At 43.5% G+C, this 27218-nt stretch overlaps 1 protein-coding gene across 1 annotated transcript in view; it reads right to left on the bottom strand.

Annotated features, from left to right (window-relative positions):
- Nucleotides 1-27218, bottom strand: part of NRXN1 (neurexin 1) — a 2115739-nt gene that overhangs the window by 1198767 nt on the left and 889754 nt on the right. Inside the window, exons 9-11 of the mRNA XM_030195841.1 lie at nt 21039-21422; nt 7722-7925; nt 5429-5455 (exon numbers count right to left, since the gene is read on the bottom strand). Of these exons, the coding sequence (XP_030051701.1) occupies nt 5429-5455; nt 7722-7925; nt 21039-21422 (615 nt within the window). The remainder of the gene's footprint in view (nt 1-5428; nt 5456-7721; nt 7926-21038; nt 21423-27218) is intronic.

The raw sequence follows: 27218 nt of genomic DNA on the forward strand, positions 1-27218 counted from the left end.
TGTGCCAAAATTCTTATACATGCAGTTCAAAAGGGGCATGGCTATGGGCGGGGGAAATGGGCATTTCACGGGCATTCCAAAATTTGTGCGTGCAGTGATAGAATGCGACCCAATGCGTGCAAATCTAGGCGCAGGGATTTAGGTCACATTTTCGTTGGCCTAAATGGATGCATGTTGTTTTAGGATTTCCAACTAAGCGTATTCTATATACCGCACCAAAATCTAGGTGCCGCTTATAGAACACACTCAGGCAGAAATCTTTACCGCGCAGATTTTTTAGGCACCATATACAGAATCTGGCCCAGTGTTCACTCTTTCTGTTCATTCTGGAAGAATTCTATACAGCATGCTGAGTGTGAATTCTATAATGGCATCTAGGTGCCCAGATCAGGGGTGTAGCCAGACCTCGGCTGGAGGGGGGGCCAGAGCCCGAGGTGGGGGAGCACTGTTTAGCTGCCTCCCCCCGCCGCCTCCCCCCCCCGCCACTTTGGACCCCCCCCCCACCACCGCAACCCCCGCCACCGCCCGCCCCGCTGCCGCCGCCACATCAGGTACCTTGTTTGCTGGCGGGGGTCCCCAATCCCCGCCAGCCGAAGAGTCTTCTTCAGCGCCAGTCGACTCCGGTGCCTTCGTTGTGTGATCATCTGTTTCTGAGGCCTTACGTCCTGCACGGGGCTACATGCACGTTGCAGGACGTAAGGCCTCAGAAACAGATGATCACACAATGAAGGCGCCAGAGTCGACTGGCGCTGAAGAAAAATCTTCGGCTAGCAGGGATTGGGGACCCTAGCCAGCAAACAAGGTACCTGATGGGGGCGGGCGGCAGAGGGGGGGTCAAATGTAGAGGGGGCCAGGGCATAATCTGTGGGGGCCCATGCCCCTGTGGCCCCACATGACTACACCCCTGGCCCAGATTCTATTATAGAATACTAGTGTAAGTTGGCATTTACACACTAACATCCCAATAGTAAATGTAGCACTTTAGCATGTACACTGCTATGATCTGTGACTTAGGGCCAGATGCACTAAACTTAACGAGCCATTAACGAGCAAGTAGTAAACCCTGGCATGCACTAACGAAAATGGAATGCAGTTGAGCAAATTGTGTAGGGACCCTATTGTAATGAGATGCACTAACCTTTTCCGATTGCAGACGTTCAAATACTTGAAAGGTATTAATCCGCAAAAAAATCTTTTCCGGAGATGGGAAGGCGGTAGAACGAGAGGACATGAAATGAGATTGAAGGGGGGCAGACTCAAAAAAGATGTCAGGAAGTATTTTTTCACGGAGAGGGTGGTGGATGCTTGGAATGCCCTCCCGCGGGAGGTGGTGGAGATGAAAACGGTAACGGAATTCAAACATGCATGGGATATGCATAAAGGAATCCTGTGCAGCAGGAATGGATCCTCAGAAGCTTAGCTGAAATTGGGTGGCGGAGCAGGTGGGGGGAAGAGGGGTTGGTGGTTGGGAGACTAGGATAGGGGAGGGCAGACTTATACGGTCTGTACCAGAGCCGGTGATGGGAGACGGGACTGGTGGTTGGGAGGCGGGAAATACTGCTGGGCAGACTTATACGGTCTGTGCCCTGAAAAAGACAGGTACAAATTCAAGATATGAGTTTATCTTGGGCAGACTAGATGGACCATGAGGTCTTTTTCTGCCCTCATCTACTATGTTACTATGTTAATGCTGGAAAATCTAACGAGAGGTCTGTACCTCTCGTTGGGGCTGCACGGGATTGAAAAACTGCAACAAAAGTAAAAAAAAAATAGCACTCCGCTTAAAAAAAAACGTCCATTTTGGCCGTCATTCCCTCCCCCCCCCCCCCCCGAACACGCCACGCTGCTCACCCCCTCCGATGTGGCTCGATCCAGATGACAGTGCAGTTGAGGATGCCCATCCAAAAAAATGTCTATTTTGGCCCTCATTCCCCCCTTACAATAATAAAAACGTCTCTTTTGGCAGTGCTTCACTCAGCTGAGAGACCAGGAAGTCCCTGAGCCAATCACAGCACGTTTAGTCTTTAGTGCATGCTAATGTGAACAATAACGCATGACCTGCAAAAAGGTAGAACAGAAAAAGCTCTAAAAAAATGTCACATTAAATCGGAGCTTAGCAGGTGGGAAAGTCCTGTGTACAAATGCACTAGTAAACAGCATCCTTATTAAATCAGTTCCCAATCTGCATTTTAAAACAGATCCAAAATAGCTTGAAACAAAAGACACCTATATGCAATGCTGCTCTATCAGCTTAAATAGATACAATATCACATTAAAGTCAACTAGATATTCAGAAATACATCTGCTCTCTCAGCACGGCTGAATCTAGGGGCTTAAAAGCCATTAGATTGCTTTATTCGCTTATCTTAGGCTACTATATCTGTGAAAGAGATAAATAAAATTAACCAGATAACAGCTGAGTATTACTGCTGTCTGGGTCATTTCAGCTCCATTTGCCAACTCTCAGTTCGAAAAGCTAAAGTTTTATCCGGTTGACTCCAATAAAAAAAGAAATTCACTAATTTGAGAAAGGGCCTTAGGTGAAAATTAGCATATGTTGTTTGTTCACAAGCACTGTAACTGTTACTGCACTGGCATGACTGCACATGCTAATTCATGAGCTAACTGAATGGTGTGTTATAGGCAGGAACTGGCTGGGTTATGGGAGGGGAACGGATGTGGGCTGTACATTCAGTTAGCACACTTTACAACAGACTGGGGGAGAGGGGAATCAACATTTCCACTGAAGCAAAACTTTCAACAATTTGCTTTATTAGGGAGAGAATTGTCTTGCTACAGGCTTGCAAAACCCCATGGGTTTTAACCTGCAGGGTTGGCCACAATAATGAAAGGAAAACTACAAAGCTAATTCTCCTTTCATTATTGCTACTGAAAAAAAATTGCTTGCAGAGATTTGCAGCTGCTCTTTCTGCCAATAACTTCCAGTGGAAACAGCATCTACAGTTTTGATTATACAAAGCAATGTCTGTTATTTTCTCCCTAACCGAATTCTGTCCCTAGAAATGCCTCGGAACAACGTCGGTAAAAGTGTGTGAGCTGTTCAAAACACACTTGGATCCTCAGGAGCTTAGTCAGGATCGGGAGGCGGGGCTGGTGGTTGGGAGGTGGGGATAGTGCTGGACAGACTTGTATGGTCTGTGCCAGGGCCGGTGGTGGGCAGCGGGACTGGTGGTTGGGAGGCGGGGATAGTGCTGGTCAGACTTGTGCGGTCTGTGCCGGAGCCGGTGGTTGGGAGGAGGGGCGGGTGGTTGGGAGGCGGGGATAGTGCTGGGCAGACTTATACGTTCTGTGCCAGAGCCAGTGGTGGGAGGCGGGGATAGTGCTGGGCAGACTTATACGGTCTCTGCCAGAGCCGGTGGTGGGAGGCGGGGCTGGTGGTTGGGAGGCAGGGATAGTGCTGGGCAGACTTATACGGTCTGTGCCAGAGCCGGTGGTGGGAGGCGGGCTGGTGGTTGGGAGGCGGGGATAGTGCTGGGCAGACTTATACGGTCTGTGCCCTGAAGAGCACAGGTACAAATCAAAGTAGGGTATACACAAAAAGCAGCAAATATGAGTTATCTTGTTGGGCAGACTGGATGGACCGTGCAGGTCTTTTTCTGCCGTCATCTACTATGTTACTATGTTACTATTATACGCACATTGAAGGTGATCTATAATCAACCAGCATAACCCTGCAGGTAAAACACTATTTTGCCTATTAAAACGACTGATTCTTTTCCTAAGAGAAGACAGTTGCTAATCTGCATTAAGGGAATAACACACAAACTGTGCATTATTTTTACCATAATGCACGTTAATATAAGACGCCTGTTGCATAATAATGGGTGCAAAGCATGAAAATGCAAAGCACCTCATTATTATGAAAGCTGTGTTATTTGTGGAAAAGTAAAGTTTGGAACTAGTGCTAACTGTCCTCCACAGAGCATCAGGCTGATGGAACACTGTCTGATACTCTGGAGGGCCTTGTTAAAGATTCGTCACCTCCCCAAAGGCATCTCCCACTCATCCAATCAAGCCCGCCACCCCCAGCTACCTTGGCAACTACAAAAAAGGTTCCCTGGTGTCTAGGGACTAAGGGCAAGAGTGAACCCCAGTCTCTCTAGCCTCCTCTGACATCACGGTCAAATTAGCACTGGTTGACCCCTAGTGGTAGTACTGTAACACTACTGTTTGGGGTCACCATGAACTATTTTGAATCCAGTACTAGAAGGGGCAGGAGCTACTAGGGATCACACCTGCCCTTTGCCACTAGATACATGTGAATCCCTCCTGAAGGTCTTGAGGGGGGGGGGGGCCCTGGAAGGGTTGGGGAGGAGCTTGATGAAGGGTGAGGGTCTGTTCTGCTGGGAAGGGGAGGGGGTTGGAACTGTGCACTAATGCCTTTTCACTGTCCCTTTTAAAAAGACTCTCTTGATGCACCCGGCTGCATCTTAGTGACCTGACTGCTCTAGGGAGAAAAAAATAACACAGCTTGCAAGACTGATCACAAACTGAGTTACTGTGGTACTGAGTTTTCACAGGTTATTGATTCCTGCTGTAAGTCAAGCTCTGGCAAAATGCAATATTACTAGTAACTAGCTCCCTAAATGCTAGTGAGAACTTTTCTGCACTGAAAAGCATGAACCAACATTGTGATCAGAAACTGTACAGCCGCTGGGTATGGCGTCCGTATGGATACACTATTTCTCATCCCTTGATCATAAACAATAAAATAAAGATATCATTCCATCTCTAAATCTATCTTTAAATATGTTTCTAGTTAAGTACTTCAACTTTGCACGAATCAAATTATTTTATCCACAGTACCTGGTAAAACTGGAATTAATGTTCTTATGTTGGGGCATTATATTACCTTTATTCTGTTCAGTCAGTGTGAAAATAAAATCACAGTCCGTATCCCCTTTCTGAGTAACACACTCTTTAAATAATAGCAAAAGGATAACGAAACAAATCACTCACTTGCGTTTTGTATGTTGTGTTTGGTTGAAACATGCATTTTACTTGGTTCTAAATATTGTTAGCTATAGATTGTTAGGATGTAAAAACTCATCATGCAAATGATACAAAACACAGATTCACTCATCTCTTACGTGCCCTAGGTTATGCAGAATGTTCCCATACTGGAATAGATTCTCCAAATGTAATCCTTTGGAATCTGTGGTGTCTGACATATTTGCCATATTGTTTGTCATTTTTTTTTTTTGCTAACTTTACAAAAGCTATTTGACAGTAATAGATTTCCAATTTGTAAGATGCATAATGACTTTTACACCCTGTGCACCAAACGATCATGACTCATCATTGCATTAATAATGTTAGGAAATATATATGCACTGTCACTTTATCTATGTTTCATCATTTGACAATGGAGGAATAACATTTTAAAAAGGTTTAATAAGGCACTTACTGGAATTACAGTTAATCCTGATACAGTCTAGATGGGGAAGAATAGATGAAAAATGAAAATTTATCCTTCAAGGTAACAGCTGCAGACATCCAAAAAATTTACAGTCCACCCTTCCGGGGACAGACACATGAAAATATGGCCAATGTATTACATTATAATTATTAACATAGTACTGTAAAGCAGAGATGGTACGGAAAAGATCTAAAAAATGTGTGACAATATAGATTTAAATGCTGGCCAAATTCAAACAAAGGCTATATGGTGACAAATCTAAGTGGACATAAACAGTTTCTGCCCAAGATGCCAGATCTAGGCAGGCCGCAACTTTCTCCCCCATCTGTGAAAGAACAGATAATTCCTTTGCAATGTAATTTAAAAATGCTCCATCACAATGGGGTGTAGAGCTTGCCATGCTAGCACCAGACACCTTGGAACTCAATTGTGTACCTCAAAGGTTGAATTTCTTTAATTTGGCACAGTAAAACTAAACAAATATATTAAGACACATCAAATACATTATCTCATATATTTAAAATAATTAAACACTACAAAAACATGGCCGTGTATATTTAAAATTATTTTAAATGCACATTTTTTTTTTTTTAAATTTGGATTTGGATGTGGTAACAATTGATATATGGAAGGAAGGAAACTTTATTAAAGCTCCTCCAACTCCTGGAGATAATAATGGCTTCCTGTTCAATATATTTTGCCTGCCTTTTCATCAGGAGCTAATGCTAGCCTATGAAACTGCAATTGATTATTATAACTATTGAAAAGCCACATTTCTGCATTGTAAAAAGATAATATATTTAGCTCAAACTGTGCTAATTATGGTTAGTCTTAGCACAGTGAACAGTTTACATATGTTTTCCTTGTGTGTGGCTTTTCTTTAGTACCTTTGAGGAGCATCAACTAAAACCTAGATTGTGTTTCCATGTAGCTCTGTTTGTCATGTGTCGTCAACCGCATCAGAAAAGTGGTTGCAAACAGCCAAGGACCAACACTTCTACACCTCTTTCAACAGAATACTTTGCTTCTTATTCTCAGTCCATGCTTTCTGAATGGTTCTTATTGGCCAACCAAAATAAGGTATGTAATTTCTGAAACTATGCAGTGCACTTAGGTTGCCACTAGATGGCGCTATAGGAAAGCAATCAGATGATGAGAGTATGGAGGCTCTCCTGATTTGAATTCTGTCCTATAATCTGGTTATGGCTACAAGGAGAATGCAGTAACCTACCTGCTTCTATAATTACATGCCTGACTTTAATAAGGCTTTTCTCCCCTTCTTGATTGATGGGGAAAAAGCTTAGTGAATCTGACCTGCTCAACTAAATGATTCTTAACATATTCCCTGAATGCTTTTTGACTACAATTTCTTTTTAAAGTACCATAAGCATAAAAAATAGCATTCCATACAAACTCTGAAACTGTGGTGATAACTAGATTGCATTAGCAAGTCTGTTCAGAGTGTAATTGGATTTACTTTAAACTCCCAGAGTTACCTGTTACTGTTTTGCAGATTGGATAATAACTAATTTACCCTATCCCTTAAAAACATGCAATCAAAGAAATAAAAGAAAAGACTGGATTGCAGAACTGCTTAAAAAGCAAATCCTAAAATTCTAGAATTCCGTTTTCTTCTCTAAAACATATAAAAGCATTTCTTCTGTAAAAGAGTGTGTGTTGATTGTGTTCACATGGCTGTTTGCTCAGGGCCGCAGACTTTAGGCATTGAAGGGTTCTGTGTTATCTCTCGACACATCAAGCTATCATTACAATACATCAGAACAGACAGAGTGGATTTTACCATACATACAGACCAGTTAAAAAGAGAGGTGCACGGGAGGCCAGCAACAGGCAAGACTTGAAGTGCTCATTAAAAATGATTGTTGATTGGCAGTGGCTGGTGGCACAGGATGCCCACCAGGGTGCTAAAATTGGACTGAGTTGCATTTAATAAGCAAAGCAATTATTTACCATCTCTCTCTTCCTTTTATTTGATAAAAATATGACTAGTCGCAGCTTGTATTTTCAAAATAGAGACCATCTAAAAGCTGGGCTTCTCTTTTTAAATGATTCTGTGACAGAGAAACGTATCATGGCAGACTGCATTTCATTGAGAAAGAACAAAAGAATAGAACAAGTACAAACAAAAACCTTGAAACGATGGAATTATTTTATTTTTTTTCATTGTATTGTTTGTTCAGCTATCAAGCTGGTTGAATGTTTGGCAAGCAAAAACAAATGCTAACGGGGTGAACTGGAAGACAGGATGGGAGGGTGTTACCTAGGTTGACAGTTAGTTTCACTCGTCCAGCATCAAGTTCTAAGCGTAGAGTGTCGGCAGAATCCCTGGAAGTGGTGGCCATTAAGATACCGTAGGCCCGTTGAGACCTGAATCGTAAAGACACGTCCTCTGCTTCTGTGTGCATAACAACAGGGAGCTGGATTTTCATGAACATGCTGCCATCATAGCTCAACACAGTTGCCTCTGAAAATGAAGCGCAAATGGGTAAATCGTTATTCTTTGTGTTGAGGTATGGATATCATTATATCAACCAAACACATCTTATGGCAAACTCCTATTTGACATAAAAAGAAATAGGAGGGGAAGGAAGAAAGTTGAGAGAGCTATTGTTGAGGGGAGGGAGGGAAGAGTGTGCGAGGACTGTAGAGAAAGGGTAGAGAAGGATGGGTGGGAGTAGGGAGATGAAAGAGCTGCAGGGGAAGGAAGGGGAGTGAATGAGTTGCAAGAGGTGGAGAAAGGGAAGAGACTGGGAGGCAAACTTCACAATAATAATGTCACTTCAGCTGAACTCATTGCACCCAAAAATGGAGTGGTACCAATCCACTTCTCAAAGCAAACTAATCACAGTTAATAGAAGTTCCAAAGAACTGTGTAAAACAACAGGTAATGACCCTTTTGTCTTTAATGTTCAAAAGCAGGACTGCAGTGACCTATAGTTCTGCTTTGTGCAACTCGCCCAATGATGCTCCCCTCATGCTCTCTGCTTGGCCATCACCTATGGGAGGAGTTGAAATGGGAACAAATTTTGAGCCCCCTCCCTATTTGCACCTTCCCCTGATATTTTTTTTGTTACATTTGTACCCCACACTTTCCCACTCATGGCAGGCTCAATGCGGCTTACATGGGGCAATGGAGGGTTAAGTGACTTGCCCAGAGTAACAAGGAGCTGCCTGTGCCTGAAGTGAGAATTGAACTCAGTTCCTCAGGACCAAAGTCCACCACCCTAACCACCAGGCAACTCCTCTACAATTTAACCAGTCAGAACGGCTGCTCAACTGTTAAAAAGTGCTTAATAGTCTATCTGTGTATATTTAGCGGGGGATAACTGGCTATCCTTCGCCGAACATCCACGGCTAGCGGCTAGCCGATTATATCACAGGATATAACCGGCTATCTGCTGATTTTTAAAGTGAGTTTAGTGGTCATATTTGGCCATGTGAAACCGTAGAATATCTTTGGCCAGTTTCAAGGTAACTTGCTAAGTCTGAATATTGACTCAGCTGGTTATCTTGAAACCCACCAAAAATAAACCGGATATTCAATGGTCACTGGAAACGGCCCAGCATTGAATATCCAGGCTCAGCACTGATCACGGGAGTTAGCCGTTCTAATTCCCATGGTCTGAAAATCAGTCTCCTTGTATGGCTGCACTATCCACACAGGCCTTAGTATGGCGCTCTTCAGTAGTACAGTAGATATATGCTATCAGTGCACTTTTGCATTATGGAATGCTTTCGCAAGACAATCTGACTTCTCTCTGCCCCTCCAAAGGGAGGTTGACTGAGGAAAGTAATAACATTATTACTACATTATTACATTATTATTACTGCTCGGAGACTCCATTATCAGAGGCATTAACTTAGGAGCACAGTTCAGGGGTTCCAACGTAGTGAAATGTCTTCCAAGATCTTCAGCTACAAGATTGAAAGTGATCCGAGAAGAGAGCGAGGCTTCTAACGCTGATGTTGTAATTCACCTGGGGACAAATGACCTGGCCAACAATAGCAAGTTTGCAGCACAGAGAACATTCCAAAAGTTTGGAGAGGGACTGAAATCTTTGGTTCGAACTGTGGCTTTTTCTGAAGTTGGGGAGGAGAGAGGAAAGACTACGCAAAACAGAGGAATTCAATAAGTGGCTTGAGTCTTGGTGTAAAGAAGAAGGTTCTAAATACATAGGAGAATGGGTAAAAAAATTAAGATGCTGTACTGTAATGATGGGCTACATCTTTCTGTGATGGGAAAAAGGATCCTTGGGGAGAAATTCAGACAGTATGTTTCTAGACATTTAAACTAGAGGGTGGGGGGTGACAAAAGGAAACAGGGGATTTCAGAAAGTCACCCCCAGAATGAACATGATGGCAGAGGAAAAGGTCATGTAAATATAACAAAAACACCCAAACTCTCTAAGCACATGGAAAGCTATGTGCACAAATGCTCCTAGTCTAAGTAAAAAGGTTCAAGACTTGCAAGCCCTGATGTTTGAAGAAAACTTGTATATTGTTGCTATTACGAAGACGTGGTTCAACAATTCTCATGAATGGGATGGGACCGTACCGGGCTACAATCTTTTTAGCAAGGATAGAGAGGGCCAAAGAGGTGGAGGAGTGGCTCTGTATGTGAGAGAGAATATCAGAGTGGCTGAAATGCGAGGAACCTGGGGAAAAGAAGAAGCTTTATGGATCATCCTGGAAAGAGAAGACGGAACCTGTATCCACACGGGAGTTATCTACAGACCTCCTGCTCAAACAGAGAAGTTAGACAAGGATCTGATAGAAGATATTCAAAAGATTGGTATGAAAGGGGAGATGCTACTGTTGGGAGATTTCAATTTGTCTGACATGGATTGGAATGTCCCATCTGCGGAATCGGAAAGAAGTAAACTGCGCTTACTAAAGTCTCCAATGACCTATTACTGGCTAAATCCACAGGTCAATATTCCATCCTCATTCTTCTTGATCTTTCCGCTGCTTTTGACACTGTCGATCACAACATACATCTCGATACCCTGTCCTCACTTGGATTCCAGGGTTCTGTCCTTTCCTGGTTCTCTTCCTACCTCTCCCTCCACACCTTTAGTGTTCACTCTGGTGAATCCTCTTCTACTTCTATCCCTCTGCCTGTCGGCATACCTCAGGGTTCTGTTCTTGGTCCCCTCCTCTTTTCTATCTACACTTCTTCCCTTGGTTTATTCATCTCATCCCATGGCTTTTCCTACCATCTCTATGCTGATGACTCCCAAATCTACCTTTCTACCCCTGGTATCTCACCTTGCATCCAAACCAAAGTTTCAGCGTGCTTGTCTGACATTGCTGTCTGGATGTCTCAACGCCACCTGAAATTAAATATGACCAAAACCGAGCTTCTCATTTCCCCCCCCAAACCCACCTCCCCGCTGCCCCCGTTTTCTATTTCTGTTGATTGCTCTCTCATTCTCCCTGTCTCCTCAGCTCGAAACCTTGGGGTCATCTTTGATTCTTCTCTCTCCTTCTCTGATCATATCCAGCAGATCGCCAAGACCTGTCGTTTCTTTCTTTACAACATCCGTAAAATCCGCCCCTTTCTTTCTGAGCACTCTACCAAAACCCTCATCCACACCCTCGTCACCTCTCGTTTGGACTACTGCAATCTGCTTCTTGCTGGCCTCCCACTTAGTCACCTCTCCCCTCTCCAGTCGGTTCAAAACTCTGCTGTCCGTCTCATCTTCCGCCAGGGTCGCTTTACTCATACTACCCCTCTCCTCAAGTCGCTTCACTGACTCCCTATCCATTTTCGCATCCTGTTCAAACTTCTTCTACTAACTTATAAATGTACTCACTCTGCTGCTCCCCAGTATCTCTCCACACTCGTCCTTCCCTACACCCCTTCCCGTGCACTCCATTCCCTGGATAAATCTTTCTTATCTGTTCCCTTCTCCACTACTGCGAACTCCAGATTTTGCTCCTTCTGTCTTTCTGTGCCCTATGCCTGGAATAGACTTCCTGAGCCCCTACATCTTGCCCCATCCTTGACCATCTTTAAATCTAGATTGAAAGCCCACCTCTTTAACATTGCTTTTGACTCGTAACCACTTGTATCCACTTGCCTCCACCTACCCTCCTCTCCTCTTTCCTCTACACATTAATTGATTTGTTTGCTTTATTTTTTGTCTACTAGATTGTAAGCTCTTTGAGCAGGGACTGTCTTTCTTCTATGTTTGTGCAGCGCTGCATACGCTTTGTAGCGCTATAGAAATGCTAAATAGTAGTAGTAGTACTAGAAGTAGGGAGATTGTGGATGCCTGTAAAAGTGCCTTGCTCAGACAAATGGTGATGGAAACCACGAGGGAAGGGTCAATGCTGGATCTAGTGCTCACTAATGGAGGAAGTGTTTCCGATATCCAGGTGGGTGCCCACCTATGTAATTGTGATCATCACAACATATGGTTTGATATAAGGGCGAAGGCAGAGTGTGCTAAGAGCTTTTCATGCCAGAGTAATATGGTATTACTGAGCACTATCACTTTATGTATATACACAATATTAAAGTAGAACATGTAGTAGAGGAGATTTCACTTTAAGAGCATAATAAAAAAACAAAATAAATTTAAAAACGGTCTCTTTCAGGTTTGTTATGTAGTTAAAATTTAATGCCAAGAAGTGTAGAGTGATGCACTTGGGGTTTGGAAACCCAAAAGAGAGATACTGGATAGGAGGGGAGAAATTAGTAAGCTTGACTCAGGAGAGAGACTTTGGGGTGTTGGTGTCGGAGGATCTGAAAGTGAAGAAACAATGAGACAAGGCGACAGTCATGGCCAGAAGGATGCTGGGCTGTGTAGAGAGGGGCATAACCAGCAGAAGAAAGGAGGTGTTGATGCCCCTCTACAAATCGTTGGTGAGGCCCCACTTGGAGTATTGTGTTCAGTTTTGGAGGTCGTATCTTGATAAAGATGTAAAAAGACTGGAAATGGTGCAAAGAAAAGCTACAAAAATGGTTTGGGATTTGCGTTGCTAACCGTATGAGGAGAGACTTGCTGACCTGAACATGTATACCTTGGAGGAAAGGAGAAACAGGGGTGATATGATACAGACGTTCAAATATTTGAAAGGTATTAATCCGCAAATGAACCTTTTCTGGAGATGGGAAGGCGGTAGAACTAGAGGACATGAATTGAGGTTGAAGGGGGGCAGACGCAAGACTAATGTTAGGAAGTATTTTTTCACGGAGAAGGTAGTGGATATGTGGAATGCCCTCCTGCGGGAGGTGATGGAGGCGAAAACGGTAATGGAATTCAAACATGCGTGGGATAAACACAAAGGAATCCTGTTTAGAAGGAATGGTTCTGTAGAATCTTAGCGGAGATTGGGTGGCAACGTCGGTAATTGGAAACAAAACGGGAGCTGGGCAGATATCTATGCCATGATTGTGACTGAATAGATAGGGATGGACTGGAGTGTAAATTTTAAGGGGCTTCGATGTTAGCTTCAGAACTTAGTACAAGAAGAGTACTGAGCAGACTTCTACGGTCTGTGCCCTTAGAAAGTCAAGGACAAATCAAACCCTGGTATGCATATAAAGTATCACATACCATGTAAAATGAGTTTATCTTGTTGGGCAGACTGGATGGATTGTACAGGTCTTTATCTGCCGTCATTTACTATGCTACTATGTAACAGCTTCTCAGGCAGGGGGGATGGGGAGAATGGGTAGAGGGAGTGTCCTGGACAAACCTAAAATAAAGACATGTAAACATTATTTCCCCATACAAAATCAACATCTTATTGAGAAACCAAGATGTTGGAATTTACACCTGCTTTGAGTCACATCTAAGTGCCTACTGTAAATAACACCTTGCCGATCAAGATTACCCCAATACCACCTCACCCCACCTTCGAGCCCCCTGAACAACCCCCCATCGCAGCACCAGAACCTCCAGCTGCCCCACAGTACCTGATACTTGAGTAACATCCTGACACAGCACAGACTATCCTCAGTAAGAACCCCAGTGTTGCACAGACTCCCCCATGAGTCAACCCCTAGTGAAGCACAGACCCCCCCCTCAGGACCCCCTCCCCCACTGTCCTTTGCAGGGAGGCCTCCATGTGTGAGCAAGAGCCTGACACGTCAGCCTTCCCCCAGGTTAACCACTTTCCCTCAGGCTGAGGCACTCAAACATTGCACCCTTCCCAAAGCACTTTCCTCACACCCATCCCCAGTCCAGTCCTGAGTAGAGGACTCAGTGGCTATTTTGAAGAGGCAGAGATACAAGGCAGGATCAATTAACCATTGTTCCCATCCCAGTAGACACCAGGGACTCCCAGTAAGCATGGGTACTGGGTTGGTGGTGAGTGTGAAGGGGCCTACTGGGGTGGACTATGTTTCAGGGACTTGGACCCAGAGGGATGGAGATTAACCAAGTGGGAGGCTGCCACTTGTCAGACTGTTGCCCATATGTGAGGAACTGGAGGGAGGTCTTTGCCACATCAGGGTTAACTTGGAGGAACCTGTGTCACACCAGGAGGGTGATATGGGGGTCGGTTGTGCCATTCTGTGAGGCAACTCAGGGGGTCTGTGCCATGACAGGGAGATTACTCGGGAGTTTGTATACTGTGATAGGAGTTTGGTTGGGGGGCTGTGCCACAATAAAGGAGGGTTGCTCAGAGGATCTCTAAGGGACAAATCAGGTGGTGTCAGAGTGGGGTCGCAGATTGTAGGGTTAGGGCCTTGAGCAAATGATTCAGGAAGCTGCTGCCACATCTATGTGTGTGTGGTGTTGGTGGTAGGATTACGTTGTATTCCCTCCCCCCCCCCCCCCCCCCCCCCCCCCCAAATATGCAGCTTATCTCTCTGGACACAGGAACTTTGACATGTAGTCCTACATCTATTTCACAAAAGGCTCTAGATTTAGTAGATCCTCTTATAAAATAGCATGGCTGTTCTCTATATGAGAATCCTTTCTTTCTTTCTTTCTATCTCTCTCTCTCTCTATTTGTCAATACATAGATACATACATATATAGATATAGATAGATAAATATTTGAGGATTCCACAGTATATTTAATGGAAATAAATAAAGCAACTAACCCTCACCCCCCTCCTAAATATGGGGAACTTCTCTCTCTCTCTCTTTCTGCATATATATATATATATATATAGAGAGAGAGAGAGAGAGAGAGAGAGAGAGAGAGAGAGAGAGAGAGAGAGAGACTGTTTTTTTTTTCTTATTCAGGTAGAGTGGGCTAGTATAGAAAAATAATTATCTAAGAACTGGAAGTATGGGTCATATCCTACACAAACATTACGATGGACAGATAAATTATGAGCTCTGAGAACAAAGAGCAGGTGTTTTCTATATGTAGCCACCACATAAAAATCACTTTTGTCTGTAACATGCAGATGTACATGCTCAAAATGGTTCTTGTAAAAATGGACCAAAATAGGCACCTTGTTGCCCTCTAAACATATACAATTGCCCCCCTTAACAGATGACCTAGAGTTTGATACTGCAAAAATAAAATAGGTGTCTTCATGCATTGAACTGAGATGTCGGACGAGAGTGCATTATATTATCCTGTAATGTTTACCTTGCAGTTACTCAATTTTAATGACTCTCCATTAGGTATTCTGAGGCAGTGTCATGATATTGTTTCTCTATATATCTAGGTAAAGAATAAATGAGCTCTTGTAGATTCAGTTTAGTCTAGTCAAACATATACAGTACACCTGTACAAAGATTTTGCCTGAGGGCATTCACAAACTGTGATCAACAATGAAAATTAGAAAGGGAGCCAAATTATATTGCAGTGACATCTGTCCCTCCATCTGCTTTGCTATCCATACACAGCTAAAACTAATTCTCAGATTACAGTGATGGTTTTGTTTTATGTATAATCAAGAAAAGCTAGCAATGCCAAAAATAATCACAAATACTTCACTTTCCATGCATAAGAAGTGTTTATTTCAGGTGGTGGAGATGAAAACGGTAACGGAATTCAAACATGCGTGGGATAAACATAAAGGAATCCTGTTCGGAAGGAAGGGATCCTCAGGAGCTTAGCGAAGATTGGATGGCAGAGGCAGGGCTGGTGGTTGGGAGGCGGGGTTAGTGCTGGGCAGACTTATACAGTCTGTGCCCTGAAAAAGACAAATACAAATCAAGGGGCTGGTGGTTGGGAGGCGGGGCTAGTGCTGGGCAGACTTATACGGTCTGTGCCCTGAAAATGACAGATACAAATCAAGGGGCTGGTGGTTGGCAGGCGGGGCTAGTGCTGGGCAGACTTATACGGTCTGTGCCCTGAAAATGACAGATACAAATCAAGGGGCTGGTGGTTGGGAGGCGGGGCTAGTGCTGGGCAGACTTATACGGTCTGTGCCCTGAAAAAGACAGATACAAATCAAGGTAAGGTATACACAAAAAGTAGCACATATGAGTTATCTTGTTGGGCAGACTGGATGGATCATGCAGGTCTTTTTCTGCCGTCATCATCATCATCTACTATATATGATCAGGGCTTTTTTTGAGGGGGTACTTGGGGGTACTGAGTACTGGCACCTTTTCCACTGTCTTGCTAAAATTGGCGCATGGTCCCCAAATTTTAATGAAGGAACTCAGGCCCTATACACCAATTCTGCCTTGTCATAGATTCTGTGACTGGTTGCAGAGAGCCTGGCTATTGTGGGGTTGGTCCCTCAGTGATCACCCCACCCTCGAAGAGTGGCCTGGCATTTGAGTACCGGCACCTTTTTCGCTAGAAAAAACGCACTGGATATGATGGAAGGTATCCTGAAGCTCATTGTAAAGATGTTCCAGCCTAGTAAAAATCAGTACTCATTAGATATTTCCATGTGTAATATAATAAGCTATATACAAGAAGTAAAGAATATTCACATCAAAACAGCAGGGAAGTGCATAAGCTAAAAAATGTTGGTTGGTTTTTGGATTTTTGCAGGCATTTCCTATTTTTTTTTTTGGAGGGGGGGGCTATCTTTTTTCACACATTTTGGTGGTCCTTTTACAAAGCTGTGGCCAAGGAGGGCTTGCGCTGGCGTCGGCACATGTTTCTGACATGCGCCAAGACCCCCTTTTACCGCAGCAGGTCTTTGTTTTTTCCAGGAAATGGCTGAGTGGCAAGTGAAGCACTTGCCGTGTGGCCATTTCGGATGGGAGCACTTACCGCCACCCATTGAGGTGGCAGTAAGGGCTCACACACTAACCTGATGATCACCGGGCAGTGATAACTTCTGGGTACATGCCAGTGCTATACAAATTGAAATATTTTTGCAGTGCCGGAAATGGCACACACTGGGAGAGGGAACTACCGCTGGGCTGCTGCAGTAGCTCGGTGGTACTTTCCTTTTAGCGAGCAGTAAGCCCGCATTGGGCTTAACGCCACTTCGTAAAACAGCCCCTTACTGTAAACATGCGTAATGCACCAGAACATTTTGAAAGCAAAGAAATCAATTGTATGCAAATTAATTCATAGACTAGCATGCATTAAATCGATTTTTACAAGTAATACATTTTTAAGGTATGTTAATGAACCTAATGCAGGATATCGAATGTACGTCCTTAAAACAATAGAATCTAAACTGTCCCCAGGTGATATGAATAAACAAAAAGCTGCCTGAACTGACTATTATTCAGAAGGAAAAACGGCCTCAAAGAGCTTACGGATAGAATGTACCTACAGAGCTGAACCGGATCACAAAGATCTTCTCTTTATCATCGGCACGTAAAAAAACCTTCAGAAATGGAGTGTACACCACGAAACTAAAGACGTGGCAAAGCAAACATTAATTATGCAACTTAGATGAACTCCATCATTGGCTAAGCTATACATTTCAGGCTGAGCGATCAACAGAATGTGCTAAATACACGAAAGGCACTTATCTTAATGGCTAGTGCCAACAGGCTTATCTTGTGCCCGTGTCTGCTGAACGAGTCCGTGTGCAAGTGCACTGTCTGCTGCTGTGGCAGTTTAAGTCTTCACGCCCCAAGCCGACGGTGGCCAGCGTTTCGTTTTTGCTGCATCGGGGTCTTGGAGGCTAGGATACTGCTCTACTCTGTCAGACGGCGACCAAAGACAAGTGCTATACGGCGTCGTTTGCGACATATGGAATAGCAGGAAGCAGTTCATTTACTGAACTAATTCTAAATGTTTTTCACACTTTTTGTTTTCTTTTTGACTGAAAGAAATGTATAGAAGCTCTGTATAAGTTTTGTGATTGTGTTTTCCCCATTGAAAATAACATATCACTTTTTATTAATAGAAATCTGGGGCAGAAATTAAAGAGATGAGAGTTAGGCCTCAGTGTACTGCTATGCAGATATAGGATACATATGATTCTGGGGTTCATCCTTCAGATGTCAGTCAAATTTATTTTTAGATAGGTGGTCAAAGAGTTGCTAAGTAGTCAAGATAATTTTAGGTGGCTACTTAAATATTCAAATAAACCTAAGTTTTAATTTAGGTTCAGTTTAATAAATTCCTAAAGTAACCAGCTAAAATTATATCTGTCTCTCTCTATATATCTATATCTATACCTATATCTATATCTATATCAGGGGCGTAGCTGCTATGGGGCCACAGGGGCCTGGGCCCCTGTAGATTTGGCCCTGGACCTCCCTGCCAGCAACCCTCTCAACCCCCCTCCTACCGCCAACCCGCCACCTGCTACCTTTGCTGGTGGGGACCCCATCCCCCGCCAGCCGAAGTCTTCTTCCTTCGTTTGGTTTCTGACTGACGTCCTGCACGTACAATGTGCAGGATGTCAGACGCAGTAAGAAACTAAACGAAGAAAGAAGACTTCGGCTGGCGGGGGTTGGAGTCCCCCACCAGCAAAGGTGGTAGGCAACGGCCGGTGGGGGGTCGAAAGGGTCATCGGCAGGGGGGGGTCAAAGTTGTTGAAGGTGTCGGCAATGGCGGGCGGGGCGGTGTCGGCAATGGGGGGGGGGGGGTCGGCGGTGCCGGGGGGGGGGGCTAAAATGTGCCCCCTCACCTAGGCTCTGGACCCCCCTATCATTGAAGTCTGGCTACGCCCATGAATTCTATATTCTCTTATATCTAGCTGTTCAAAATTTCACCAGATGAATTTAGTGCAATGGACTTCCCAGCTAGAATCAGTGCTGAACATCAGGCACAAAGGTGGAGATTCTATATATGACGCCTGTAAAATCTGAACAGAAATCATATTTATCTAAGGGTATTCTATAAGATTTAGGCGCGGTATATAGAATACACTTAGTTGATATCCCAGTGCCTCCATTTACACCAATGAAAATGTGGCGTAAATCCCTGCACGTAAATTTACGCAGACTGGGCTGTATTTTATAACAGTGCATGTAAATTTGGGAACACCCCCATGAAATGCCTATTTTCCCTCAAATAGCCATGCCCCTTTTGAACTGCACACTTTAGAATTTAGGCACAGTTCATTACACAATATGTATAGAAAGTTATGCGTGTAAATACTTATTGACAATTAGTGCTCATTACTGCTTGTTAAGTCAGGCCCGTTGTTATGGATTTCAGCATGGATCTTTAGGCGCAGTATATAGAATCCAGGGGAGAGAGGGCAATTGTATAATATGGCAGTTTTTTAATGGCATCAGATGCCAGTAGCATAAAGCTGAGTTGGCCTTCCTAAATTTACGTGGAACCATTTATGCAAGGTCGACAGACACAAATAGGCGTCCTTAAGTGCACCATAAGGTATGTAATGTGTAGAATTCTATAAGTTACATGTATAAGTTGGAGATATGCCCATAGCCCACCTAGCTCCGCGCCTTGCAGTGGGTCACTATCCTGCTTATTTTCGAAGGAGAAGGGCGTCCATCTTCCAACACAAATCGGGAGATGGGCGTCTTTCTCCTAAGGTCGCCCAAATCGGCATAATTGAAAGCCGATTTTGGGCATCCTCAACTGCTTTCCATCGTGGGGACGACCAAAGTTCAAGGGGGCATGTTGGCAGTGTACCGAAGGTGGGAGGGGGCGTGGTTAACAGATGGGTGTCCTCGGCCGATAATGGAAAACAGAAGGGCATCCCTCACGAGCATTTGGCCAACTTTACTTGGTCCATTTTTTTTCATGACCAAGCATCAAAAAGGTGCCTGAACTGACCAGATGACCACCGGAGGGAATCAGGGATGACCTCCCCTGACTTCCCCAGTGGTCACTAACCACCTCCCACCCTGAAAAAAACACCTTCAAAAACATGTCTTTTTTTTTTTTATAGAGTATGTCCTTAGCTATGCCTCTGTCCCTGTGACTGCAGTTGAGGATGTTTCTGTGAGAAGGACATCTGTGCCTTTGCTATGCCTCTGACACCCTCTTTTGTTATTTATTTGGATCACAAGTTGCAATGGTGGGATTTGAACTGGCAACCTCTGGATTGCAAAGCCAGTGCTCTAACCACTAGGCCACTCCACCATTCTATTCCACTCCCTTGAAATTTGGACATCCCTGGGGGGGGGGGGGGGGGCAGTGTGCATCCTCGGTTTCCATTATTGCCAAACACCGGGGATGACCATCTCTAAGGTCGACCTAAATTTCATAATTTGGGCGTCCCCGACCGTATTATCGAAACGAAAGATGGATGTCCATCTTGTTTCGATAATACGGGTTGCCCCGCCCTTTTACGGGGGCCATCCTTAGAGATGGGCACCTCCGTTCGATTATGCCCTTCCACAGAACTTAGGCACAACCTTATACCTTAGAGTCTAGTGAGTTTATTGACGCCTCTGATGCCCATAAGTTGCACCAAGTTACAGACATGCCCTGAAACTGGCTAAGTGGCCTGTTTACAAAAGGGCAGTCAAGGTTTGGGTGTACTATGTTTGAAATGCAAAATTTTACATGCGTTAACTGCAAATTCTGTGTGGTAACTGCTGATGGCATTCCCAGCATATTCTCTTACAGTTAGCACACAGAAAAGAACTTTATGGCACAGTAAGGAGGAAATCCAATAAATATACATCTATAATTACTGTGTCTTCTACCTTCATTGTTAGCATGAGATCTGTTGTTAAGTGCTACCTTATAAATGGAGAACTCCCTTTATAAAAAAGCGCTACTTAGTTTTCCCATGGGTTTATCGCTAAAATTTTACCTACAACTCCAAGATGTGTAGCTATCCGTGTAGATCCCTCATTCAAGAGCTTTAAATCCGAATCAGACCTTTAACCTACTTTAGGACACATTTGTAAAGGATGGTCGCTGTTACCTCATAGATTCCCCCTACCCCTTCCCTTGCCTGATTTACCCACCTCCCTTTTCCCTCTTGCATTATCTGTCCTTATATCCCCATCTTGTACCACCTGCCCTTGTTCCCATTTTCACAAACGTTTGATATGACTGATATTCTTTCCTGTCGAATGATACTGTAGTTCCCTTTCCTTTTCTGCAAATCTTAATAAACTATAAACTAAACTACAACATGTGCTAGGAAAGATTTCGGTATATATGTCATCTTTCCAAATTTGGCCTCACCGTATGGCAACTAAAACCCTCCCCTCCCTTTTCTTCATACTTCAACTGTTTGCCGTGTTTTTTTTTTTTCTCATACGTAAAAATAATCATGCAATAGATTCTTAAAACCCACCTCTTTCACATGATCTCCCGAGATAGCCTGTCCCAGAACAATCACAGACATATCTGTTCCACCCATCCCTGCAGATCCCGTTGTTTTTGCACGGGTTGCTTAAACATGGCTTGGCGGTTTCCTTGGAACAAGAAGGTTTCACACCAGCTGTGCTTTGGATTTCAGCCATTTGTCGAATATCTTTGCTTTGCCCATCAATAAACAGGTCTCTAATGCAGCCCACATATCCATAATTCAGAAGAGCTGTCCAAACTTCGGTCGGAAAGATCAGGCCCGCTTTATTTTCCGGTAGACCCCCCAAGTACAAGTCATCATCAAGATCTAGAATTTCACTCTCCCCAGGGGCAGTGTAAGGCGTACGAAGTGTGTTGACAGAAATGGTACCTGTTGTGGAAAAAAAAAACATGAATTTCAATAAAATTGTTTTTAATGAAGACACATTACATTGCCATTTGCTGCATGTGATGCCCTTAAATGACAGAGCAAATGAGTTCATATTATGTTACATACTATAAAATTGTACTGTTGTAATGATTAAAAATGTAGGGGCCCTTTAATAGAGCAGCAGTAAGCTCAATACAACCTTACCACATGCTAATCAGGAACTATCACCAGCGCAATGCAGGAGCCGGTGGTTGTTTCAGATCGCGGCATGCACCATTTCCACGCTAATAGGTAGCTTTTTTCTAGCGTGGCACTAACCCAGCAGTAATCGGGCAGTGTTGCGTACTGCCGGGTTAGCACAGGAGCCCTTGGTGGTGTTAACTGCTTCTTCTGCATGGCCATGCAGTAAGTGAAATCTTACCGCATTGCCATGCCATTTTTTGGACTTTACACCCACTGCTCTAAAAAGGGCCTCAGCGCGTGGTAAAAAAAGGCCCCCACTGCTAGCACAAGGCCTTTTTACCACAACTTGATAAAAGGACCCCTTAGGAAATAACTAACCTCCCTATTTACTAAGCCTTGCTAGCGGCTGGCAGAGCACTAATACCGACACAGCCCATTCACTTTGGACTGTGACGGCATTGCTGCAAGGCAGTCACTAGAGTGGCTTAGTGAACAGAGGAGGAGGAGAGTGTAAGAAACTAGTTTCAGATGCAAACATGGAAATAATGTTCAGAAAAAAGTTAAAATAAATACTACTACTACTACTTAACATTTCTAAAGTGCTACTAGGGTTACGCAGCGCTGTACAATTAAACAAAGAAGGACAGCCCCTGCTCAAAAGAGCTTACAGTCTAAAGGACACAAAAAGGACACAAAAATAGTCAAATTGGGGCACTCAAGATTTCCTGAATGGAGGTATTCAAACAGGCAACAGTCTGGCAGGAATAGAACAGAAAATGTAAGACACACTATTCCCTTCTGAGATTTGAAGATGTTGCAGTCACAAAGTGACAAAACAGTTGAAAACAGAAGAAGCTTAATCAAAATTTTGGAATATGCAAGATCTAACAAATATTGAAATCTCTGTGGGCCCTGTTTACTAAGGTGCACTAGTATTTTTAGCATAAGCTAAAAATGAGAGCGTTAACACTAGAGAAATATTTTATTTATTTATGTATTTATTACATTTGTGCCCGCTTTCCCGCTCATTGCAGGCTCAATGCGGTTTACATAGTAACAAGAGAATACAATCTGTAATAACAGAATCAACAAAGGAGGTATGTGATAGGACAAATGAACAAGGAGTAAGTGGGATAGAAGAGGTGAGAGAGAAAGGATAGGGATAGGTAAGGAGGTGGGGTGATAAGGGAGAAGTTGGGACAAGCATGGAGGGTAAGAAGGTTACATAGGAATATATGGGTGTCTCTAGCGTCAGAGTGCGCTAAGTTTTAGTGCATGCTAAAAATGCTAGCACACTTACATTGCGGATAAGTATACAGGGTCCTATATTGTGTTCTTTTTTCAAAGCCATGGTAAAAAGCGGCCTACAGTAATGTGGGTGCGTCTTTTAGGCACGCACTGGGCCATTTTTTTTTACCGCAGTTGGGAAAAAGGTTATTTTTGAACGGGCCGGCACTAATATCAAAACTAGCATGCACCTGTTTATGGCCTGAGCCCTTACTGCCACCCATTGACCCAGCGGTAAGGGCTCATGCAGTAAACGTGCAATGCGTGCCGACGTGGGATTCGGCGCATGCCAAACTCAGAATTACCACCAAGCGCATGTGCTACCCCGGCAGTAGTGTCAATTGGGTGCATGCTACCCCTGCGTTAGCCTTCCCTTGGCTTTCTAAAAGGGCCCCTATATCATTACATTTTCTGATCAGGAGCGTTCATTCTGTTTCTCATATAAACATTTTAGCTCGAATAAATGCATATACATTATTTTATTTCATATCAAGTGGGAGAGTAGGGCTAGGACAAGGTAGTGTGTGCTAGGTCGGTCTGTTTAAGGCTGTTCCTTACTTTGTGCAATTACGGGCAAGTCTGAAAATGGATTTGGTCTAGTCATCTCAACAAAAATGGATTTATACATACGAATATTTCTGCCATTGTTATTTTCCCTAATGCTTAGTCAAACCTGAAAACTCAGAATTGAGTGTTTAGCATGAAAACCTATTATGATTAATACGAGTGAATACAGAAACACATCTGCTGAAAATAATTGTCTGAAGAGCATGCTTCTTCCTTTATTCTGCTAAATTTTCTAGCGTATTTATTATGGATTTGGATAATTGCCACATCTCTCTAGCCTTGTTCTATTTAATTGAAAGTCCTTCATTTCTCAAAGTACAATAAATGGGCTCCTGTACTATCTTCACTGGGTTCCCAAAAAGTCCTACGCACAAGTGCTGGGCCTATGAAATACAAAGATGTACTCCACTCTGTATTATCTTAATAGAGAGACTGAAATTAAATCACCTTAAATTATTATATTTATCAGTTTCACAAAGAAACAAGAAAGTTTCCATAATACAAAACAACAACAAACAACAACAAAAAACTTAAAAGAATTACAAATATAATCAAGCCCACATCTATGAGAGCAATCACCTTAAATTAAAGGAAAATATTTTTAAAACATGAAATAGAAAAAAATACCCATTCTATCTGGAGCATTCACCTTTTCTAAAAATAAAAACAAACAAACAAACAAAAAAAAACCCCAACCCAACAAGTACAAAACCTTAAGGAAAAACTGAAAAAAAAAATAGATCCAGCAAATTGCACACACATAAGCTAAGGTACTAAACTATGGAGAATTTCACAGATAGGAGACTACACAAGCATGATGACCCAAACGTTCACGTACACACACACACTCGCATGCGACCACAAAGTGAGGCATATTTCCAAAGAACTTAGACCTGCAAAGAGGGTCTTTTACTAAGGCGAACTAGCGTTTACCCCCAGATTCTATACAGCGCGCCTAGAGTTGCACGCGATTCTGCACATAAATCGAGGTGTATTCTATAACTACGTGCATAGATTAGGTGCTCTGTTTACTGAGCCATGCTGTAGGTTTGCTAACTTTATTCACAGTTGCTGAGGATAATAAAGAATCATCAGGTTCCATTTCTATCCATTGACTCCACTTTTTATTGACTGTGGCAGGGGCGGACTGACCGTTCAGGCAACTGGGCAGTGCCCGAGGGCCCAGAGACTCTGCCAGGATGCCTGCCGCTCTCCCCATTCCCACACTCTACCCTCCTGCCGCGGCCACCACTGCTGCTGCTGCTGTTACAGCAGAGGCGGCAAAAACAGAAATAAAGATCGCGGAGCCGCACTGTTCCTCCTGTTCGTGGCTTTCTGTGCAGTCCTCTGTTCTCAGCTGTACACGTACCAGCACTGAAAACTGCCAGCACTCACATAACTGCTGGCTCCTCCCTGACTCCACCCCTTAACACATCTCTCCTAACTGGTTTCAGATTACAGAGTTGCACATGGACAGAAATCCAACCTGTCCCGGCTACAATCTCACCCATCCCCGTGGGGAATCTAGCCCGTCCCCACTGCAAGCAATCTCCATCCCAGCTCCCAGCCCACCAAGCCCTTCTCATGCCACAGTCACCTTAACCCCCCCCCCCCCCTCCAAGAAAGCCAGATTCTATAAGCAGTAAAAGTATTTTTACTGCTTCCATACTCATTTTCTTCCATACTCTGCTAAGACAGCAGATGTACAGATCAGCACAGGACCTAAAGCAGACCAAATTCCAAAACAAGTACAGTCAGAAACAGTACAGTTTATAACTAATTGTTCAACCACCCTTAGGATTCACCTTTGGAATTAAAAAGCAAAACCATGTACATGTAAGGACTGGATAAGGACTGCATAAATGAATTAAAACAAAGTTTAAAGCAAATGCCCTTAACATGTAATACTTAATGCAATATTCACATAGCAAGCAGCCTGAGGCAACAGATTTGTTTTCTACTGAACATAATTAAATTTGTATGAACTTGGCGGCTACTAGTGTCCTGAACTGGACAATGCTGGCACATTTAGACTGATGCTGGACAAAACTTCTGCATGAAGGAAGACCTTCTCTAATTATTCAATACCTTTCTGTGAAAAAGTAGTAATAAAAAAGTCAAATGCATTTTTTATAATATACCACTGCAATTCACAAAACAAAAGGAGCAAGTTCCCACATGCCATCTTTTTCTTTAGATGTAGGCACAGTGCAATCCGCTTAAGTGCAAGGGTCTGGGACCAAAGAAATGCATGCAGTTACCCAGAGCATGCACTTAACCGTTGTGACCCAAAGAAGCTTGACATCTGATAAACATATCTACAGTACTGTTTATTATTGTACGTACAGAATACAATCTCAGTTAACTGACATTAGGCTTGCTTGAAGTAATCAGTTATAGTCTTCTGTACACTCTTGGGTCTGTGAGTTTCATAGACTACGTCTGCCAGATGGTAAAATCTGTCATAGCACTGACATCCAGTGGTCTCCAGATAGGCCCACACGGTGTTGAGACTCTCTAGCGCTCTTGCAAAAGTGATAGGAGGAGGTTGTCGATTTTCGTCAGCATGTGCCTTGCTGCTCATTTCTTCATCTGTTCCATCATCAGTCGTTGTTGCCTGCATGTAGGCGCATATCTCGACATCAGTGCTGTCTTCAGCTGTTTGTAGATCGTAATCAACAGCTACGTATCGATGGAACTGCTCTTCAGTAACACCGACTGGGATGTCAATAACCTCTTCACCTGACGCGTTTGCAACAGCTGCATCTGTTTCGTCCCTCTCCACATCCTTAACAAAACTTGCCCGCTTGTAGCAGTTCACAATAGTTGCCTGTATAACATGATTCCAGGCTTCTTTCTGCATATGTAGGGAATCCAACAGTGATAGATTACGAGCCAGTTCAACAGCATGTTTATCCTTGCCAGCCTGGTCATCCATAACGCACATCAGACGACGTAGCACAAGAGCCCGATAATGTTGTTTGAAATTGGCTATTATGCCCTGATCCATAGGTTGGATCAGAGAGGTAGTATTTGGTGGCAGGAAGACCACCTTGACGTTAGACAGCCTGACATCATCCCTGTGTGCAGCACAATTATCACAAAGCAACAAAATCTGACGCTTCTGTGCCCGCATTCTAGTGTCTAACTTCTTTAGCCACTGCTTCCAAATTTCCCCAGTCATCCATGAATTTGCATTAGCCTCATATGACACAGGAAGTCGCTTAACTTTCTTGAAGCAACAGGGCTGTTTGCTCTTTCCAATGACGAGGGGTTCTAACTTCTCACTCCCATCCATATTGCAGCAAAGGAGGATTGTCAGTCGGTCCTTTGATGTTTTACCTCCAGTAGTTTCGGCATGTTTGAATGCAAGTGTTCCATCAGGAGTCACTCGCCAGTAGAGACCATTTTCGTCAGCATTGAAAATGTCACGAGGTGCAAACTCATTCAAGATGGTAGGAAGAACTGAAACAACCCAGTTTTCAGCACCAAAGTCATCAGCGTCTTGTTTCTCACCATGCTGTTTCTTGAATTTTATACTGTTCCTCTCCTTCCATCTTTCCAACCATCCAACAGTGGCTTTGAATTCAGTTAGTCCAAGACTTTCAGCTAGCTGGTTAGCTTTCTCCATAAGCAGTGGACCACTGACAGGAAACTGTTTGCTCCTGACTCGAGAAAACCACCAAAGAAGAGCATCTTCTACCTCCTCAGCTTTTTCCACCCGTTTTTGTTTCCATTGTGGATTTGTATTGTTTTACC

Source organism: Microcaecilia unicolor, chromosome 3 (genome assembly GCF_901765095.1).
Source record: "Microcaecilia unicolor chromosome 3, aMicUni1.1, whole genome shotgun sequence".
Lineage (NCBI taxonomy): Eukaryota > Metazoa > Chordata > Amphibia > Gymnophiona > Siphonopidae > Microcaecilia > Microcaecilia unicolor.